General features: G+C 54.3%; 1 protein-coding gene across 1 annotated transcript; it reads left to right on the top strand.

Moving 5' to 3' along the window:
* The first annotated feature begins 307 nt into the window (after window positions 1-307).
* Window positions 308-6,256, top strand: LOC118675560 (probable palmitoyltransferase ZDHHC11B). The gene is made up of 7 exons (XM_036348471.1): window positions 308-853; window positions 2,536-2,754; window positions 3,486-3,664; window positions 4,211-4,312; window positions 5,189-5,313; window positions 5,980-6,135; window positions 6,204-6,256. The coding sequence occupies exons 1-7, from the start codon at window positions 308-310 to the stop codon at window positions 6,254-6,256; spliced, it is 1,380 nt and encodes a 459-aa protein (XP_036204364.1).
* The last annotated feature ends 218 nt before the right edge of the window (window positions 6,257-6,474 follow it).

Here is a 6,474-nt window from a genome sequence, read left to right as displayed (position 1 = left end):
TGCCAATTTCAACCCAGAAATAAGCAGGAAGCCAGATATTTGGTCTCAGGTTTTTTTTACTGATCTCCCAAGAGATAAGAATTTGAACTAAATACACATTTTCCCTTTTGCACATATTTCAAACTGGGTGAAAATTACACGTGGCTTTTATTAATGGGATGAGTGCAGATCCTGCTGAGAGGGGATCAGTGATAGCACCATAAGGTGGGAAATGGCAATCCATACCCTTTATACCTACAGAATCCATTTACATCCCTTAGCGCTGTGCAGAGCTGCGGAAGCCCAGCGAAGCACCTGGGAGAGCTCCATGCAGCCTGTGGGTGAACCACGTAGTGCCCAGGAGAGACCAACCCAACAGGTTGGGAAGCCAAGCACGGCACCGGGAAGAGTCCCACACAGCACCTGTGAGAACACCCAGCTGTGCCTGAAGAAGCCCCAGACAACACCCTGTGGAGCTCAGAGAAGCACCTGCCAGAGCCTCACCCAACACCATGGGGAATCTGCTGGGGCACTTGAGACAGCCCCAAGCATTGCCTGGAAGACCCCCAAGCAGAGCCTGCAGGAGTCCCACACCACATTGTGGGAAACCACCATCAGTGCCAGCCAGAGCTCTGCCCAGCACTTTCGAGAGCTTGGTAAAGGGACTGGGGGAGCCCCAAGCATTGCCTGGGACATCTCCAAGCAGTGCCTGCAGGGGTCCCACACCACATCCTGGGAAACCACCATCATTGGCAGCCAGAGCTCCACCCAACACCTTGGGGAGCCTGGAGCTCCTGAGAAAGCCCCAAGCACTGCCTGGGAGCGCTCTGGGCTTCAGTCACTGCTTTCATTTATGTGTCCTAAGAAGCTGGGGGTAAGTATATGCCTGGTGCTCATAGTTTTGGCAGATGCCATCTTGCTCTCCTTCTGCCTTCTGACCAAGGGTGCCTGTGACAGTTGCAAAGACTGATAACTCTGCCATCAGGCTTTCTTCCAACTTGATTCCCTTGTAGATTTGATTCAGACGTAATTGCAGATTCATTTGCTCACCACTGTGGGTAATTTTCCGATTTCATGGTGAGAACCTTTTCCGTGTGCTTTCACTCTCACACGTTAGGAGCTTCCAGTTTGCTCTCACACTTTTGTGATACTTTGGCTGCGTCTATTTTAAGTTCCAGAGATTCTTAGAACTTGTAGACTCGCTCTGTATTAAATTGTACAAAATCTGAATCCAGTTACAACTTTGAGGTATCCATCTATTGTAGGTAATCTTTTTTCTTTTCTTATTCCTCTCTGGACTTTGATTTTTGGCTATGTTGGGTTTTTTGTGGGTTTTTTTGTTTTTTTATTCAGTTAGTTGGTTCTTATATCAGCATGATGTTTTTATACTAATATTACCTTCTGTGTTCTCCCCAACCCTCCACCCCCTCATAGGTACCTTGCTCTGGTTTTATAAGTGATTTCCTCTCAGGTCACCCTGAGATTGTCATGAAACCCAAGTAAGCTTGCGGCCACTTCGACCCCATGTCCACCTGCTGTCACACTCAGAGAACCACAGTGGATGACCAAAAGCAGTGGACAGCAGCCAAAATGTGTTCTGGGGAAAATTCCCAAGGGAATTCATAAGTAATAAGAAAAACGCTGAGAATATTTCTTAATATCAACTATATAGTCTATACGTATTATTCAGAACAGACAATGACGTCTGCACAGGGCATAATGTGGCAGAGTTTTCTGAAAGTCCGCTTGCAGCAGCTGTGAAATAACACTCACCTCCGCCCCACATCTCAAATGATCCACGGTCCCTCTGACTCCCAGTCCTTTCCTTTCCCAGGGCTCCTGGCCCGCTCTCTACCTGGGCGATACTGGATGCCCAGAGGTCACAGGCCCTCCCTGTCCCTGCACAAGAAATAACACAGAACTCTCTGCAAAACCGGTGTCTGGTTCTGTTTTAGAGGGGAACTTGCAGGAAGAATTCTGAGGGAGGATTTCTATAGAATAAAAGATCACCTCATCACACCAGCAGTTATCTGTTCCTGCATTGCCTCATTGCCCCCGGGGATGAGGGCCTGGTGTTGACACAGGTTTTCATCTCACACTGATGGGTCTCCTGATGAGTCCAGGCACCTCTATGAACAAGACCCGGACTTGTTTCTAAAGCCACTCCTATATGATGGCTTGGGCCATGCTCCTGACCTGACCCAAGCTATCTGCATCACTGTAGGCTGTTCCCTGGCCACGAGGGCCTGGGAGGGCCCACACCGGAGTGCTGGTGGGTGGGTGCCCCTTCGTTTCCTGAGCCCTGTGGGCCACATTCCCTCTAAGAGCTGTTGGCCACAGCTGCGTCGTGGCTGCCTGGATGGCTCCGCCTTGGATTCCCCTGTCCAGGGTCCTCTGCCAGCTCCAGCCCAGCTCCAGTCCTGCCCCGCCCCTGCTACCACCAGTGGTCCCAGGAGAGGCAGGGAGGGGGGTTCCCGCCCCTGGGGTGTCCCTGGCCACGCCTGGCTGTGGGAAGGAAGCCCGTGGCCTGCCAGGCTCCCCTTTTTCCTCTTGCAGATGGACTGCTGTGGCAGGAGCCAGAGAAGGGTCCTCCCAGAACCCGCAAGCAGGGCACAGCAGACATTGCCGCCTCGCCTGTCAAGAATGAATGGCTGGTCGAAGCCCCTCCACGGATACCAGGCAGTATCCTGGGCCATGTTTGTGACCTTGGCCTTAGCCATGTTTGGCATTTTTATTCCCATGCTGCCTGGCATGTGGAAGTACATTGCCTATGGAGTATCCTTTTACTGGGCATCACCTGCCTGTTGTGTAGAGTGGAGAGGGGTTAGAAATCACAGGTCCTTTCCCCTGGAGGACTCACCTGTTTGTTCCCAAGGGACAGGTTCCGGGAGACTGCCTGTCCATAGCAGTTTGAGAAAGGCTTAGGAAGTTGGTCACTGGCAGCACTGTAGAACTGACTGGGTAGCCCAGGACCGGTGCCCCTGGCACCTCCACTTTCAGGCTGAGAGTCCAAGTGGAGGGGATGCTGCCCTCACACTCCCTGGCAGTGGTCTGGTGTGTGAGCGGAGCATAGTCATAGGACCAAAGGCCTTGGGCCACACAGCTCAGTCCCAGCCTCACCTGCTCCCAGAGAAGATGCCCCACAGCCACCTGGCCAACCTCCTGTCCGTTCCCCAATAAGGTTGGCTGCCCTCGCCCACGACCTTCAGAGTGCAGCTTGGTGCCCATCTGGGCACACAGGCCTTTCCCTTGGTGAAGCTCATGGGACCCACACCCTTAGAAATGCACCTGTTCGCCTCTTGCAGGACCGTGGCCCCAATTTGAAAGCCTCCTTCCAGCAGGTCTGCTTTGTCCTTCCTGGAGGGAGAAATGAGGGGCGGGAGAGGCTATCCTCGGTCCCTGCCACTAGCTGTGCCCACAGCTCTGGTCAGGCGCCAGGGCCTGGACACCTCGTGCTGTGCTGTGCGGGGCCTGGGCTCAGTTACTCCTTGACACGCTTCCCACAGGTGAGTGGCGGGATGATGTTGTTCCATGTTATAGTGTACCTCGTGTGTGTCTCCATCGACCCGGGCGAGGATAATGTGAGAAGGAAGAAGATTTACAGTGAACCAGTGCCCACGTTCGACAGATCCAAACACCTCCATGTTATAGAAGATCTGTATTGCTGCCTATGTGGGGTCACCGTGTGAGTGCTGGGGCGTAAGGCCAGGCTGCACCATGGCCGGCACCCACGGGGTGGACTGCCAGGTTTAACGCTGTAGCCCCTCATGAAGGGCAGTGCCATGCTGCTTCCCCAAAGAAGCAGGGGCTGTTTACATGCAGCAGGCTGGTGCTGTGACCTCAGACACACACCGCCTCCCCGGCCCCTTGCTGATCTAGGAGCCAGAAAGCACTGTCTTTCTTGGGCTTTCTCAGATGAGCACCCCGCCCCAGTGGTTCACAGGGCTGGTCAGGTGCCTGGGTCTCCCGTGGCCTGGGAACTTAAGTGGCCAGCCTGGTAGTGGGGCCCAGGGCTCAGGGCAGATCCTAGCCCGGACCCCAGGCCTCAAACCCTGGCACCATGTGGCAGGTGTGGCCGAGGGGAGCCGCCCCACCACTTGGACACAGGTTCACGCTGACTGGGGCTGCTGCTGCCTAATCCCTCCCTCCCTGTTGGCTGAGGGGCCTCTGACCCCATTCTTCACCTGCACAGGTTGCTGACAAGCTGGTTCTCCCAAACCTTTCCTTTCAGGAGCGAGAAAGCCAAACATTGCCGGGCCTGCAACAAATGCATCGCTGGCTTTGACCATCACTGCAAATGGCTCAACAACTGTATTGGGAGCAGGAATTACTGGTAAGGGAGCTGGCAGGTAGGGGAGGGTAATGGGGGGCCCTGAAGTAGGGTTTGCGGGCTGGAGGCCTCGTGGTTAGAGTGGGGGGTCATGGGCAGAGGGGGCTGTGTGCCATTGTTCGGTACAATGGAGCTCAGGGTCCCTCCTGTCTCCCTGTCTCGTTCTGAAATGTGTTTGGATGGAGCCGACCCTGAACATGCCATGTGAAGTCCATCCTCACAGCATATATCACTGGAGACCCTTGTTAGCATTGGAGAGGAGCAGCCCCTTCCACAGGGCATGGACTAGGCTGGAGAGTTTTGATCTGCTGGTCTGGGTCCCTTCGCTTTCTGTCCACTGAGCTGTCAGGCCCTAAGCACAGAGGATGTATGCAAGGCGTCCTGGCTGGGAGGAAGCCCTGTCCTGAATAAGGGGGAGCAGGGAAAAGCAGGCTGGCCCATGGGCTGGCGACACCATGGAATCTTGCCCGGAAGTTCTAGGTGGGCCAGGCAGCTTGGGAAGGTAACACCCCATTTCGGTGAGTCAGTTTACCTTGGTGAGCTGAGGGTGGTCCCCCGTTTTGCAATCTCTGATGGAGATTAAATGAGATCATCACCTGTATGTTGTGAAGCAACATAAAACTGTAAGTGTGATCAGTGTTCACGAATCACTGACGTCACCTAGCACTGTAAATGCTCAAGACAGCATGAGAACAAACGGTTGAGCTCTACCAGGCAATCAGAGCAGCATTCAGGGTCAGGGTTGGTCGTGCCAAGATCAGGCACATGCCCTATGCTGCCTGGGCACCTAAGTCTCCCTCACACGGGGATGGGCTGATGCTGGTCACTGTGCTTCAGGGCAGCTGTCCCAGCTCTGAGCCGTGTCTGCTTTTCCCACAGGTGGTTCTTCAGCTCCTTAGCATCCGCATTGGCCTGGCTGCTCTGTGTTGTTTCCATCTTGTTATATATTGTTATCCAGCATCATGTCAACCCACGTGTGCTCCGCACGGATCCCCACTACCAAAGTACATGCTGCTGCTCTGGTAGCTTCCCCTCAAGTTTCCTCTGTCTTAGCCCACCCTCCCGTCTGGAATGAGTCCCATCTTCGCTGCTCCGCCCACGCAAGCCTTCAAGACTTTTCTTGCACTTCATGTTTGGGAGCAGTGTGGCTGTGAGCGGCTCTGGGGACCATGCCCTAGAAATGCCCCCACCCCGAGCGGCTGCAGCCTGCCAGGGCTGTGTGAGAGTGGTTGGTGCAGAATGGCCAGGGCCTGGCCAGGCTGCAGGCCTGCAGGACAGGGTGGGTGTGGGGGTCAGGCACAGGGGTCAGGCTCTGTGACCTAGACATAGTTACCCTCCCTCAGCCTCACCTTCTGGACCCATCAGGAGGAATCATAACAGCCACTGCAGACAGCGGGGGCTACAAGGGCACTTAGGTAAAGGCAGGACACACACCTGAGTAAGGAGCAAGGGCTCACCTGGCTAGGCAGGTGCTCACTTGGTTGGGGAGGAAGAGTTCTCCTGGGCTGGGAGATATTCACCTGGACAGGAAGGTGGTCACCTGCTTTAGGCTGGTATTCCTCCCCCCACCCTCCCTATCCCACGCCAAGCTCTGTCCATGGTGCTCCCCTGAGGAGAGGTGCTACCATGTCAGTAGGCGCTGAATGCCTTTGTCTGTCTTCTCTCCACAGACATCAACAGTCAGAACACATGGCTTCTTTTCCTACCATATTTCCACCTAAAGGCAAAGACCCCAGTGTTTGTGACAATCGCAGTGTTGGTGCTGGTGTTGAACCTCATCAGCCTCCTGATGATCGGGCAACTGTTCATCTTCCATCTTTACCTAAGTATGCCCCCTCCCCCCAGCCCCGGTCCAGGTTGGCCAGTCCTTTCCCCTCATGTTCATATGCGGCAGGTGGCCGCTCCACTGGCCAGAAACAAGCTTCATGCCCAAAAGGCAAACCCTGAACTGAGAGGCAGCAGGGCCAATCCTGTTCCAAGAACTGCAGAAAACACGAAAGATTAAAAAGTATAGATTAACGTGTTCAGAGAGATAAGTAGGGTCTAAGTCAGGACCAGGACCCCATGGAAATAGAACGGGGGACTGAGGAAAGCGCTCATTAAAATCCTAACAAGGAAGATTCTCATAGCCACTTGGCCTGGAGGTCAAACCCTCCCTGGTATTA

The sequence above is a fragment of the Myotis myotis genome, unplaced genomic scaffold (assembly GCF_014108235.1).
Source record: "Myotis myotis isolate mMyoMyo1 unplaced genomic scaffold, mMyoMyo1.p scaffold_m19_p_2, whole genome shotgun sequence".
Classification (NCBI taxonomy): Eukaryota; Metazoa; Chordata; class Mammalia; order Chiroptera; family Vespertilionidae; genus Myotis; species Myotis myotis.
The sequence above is the reverse complement of the archived record's forward strand: the minus strand, read 5'-3'. Positions and strand labels throughout refer to the sequence as shown.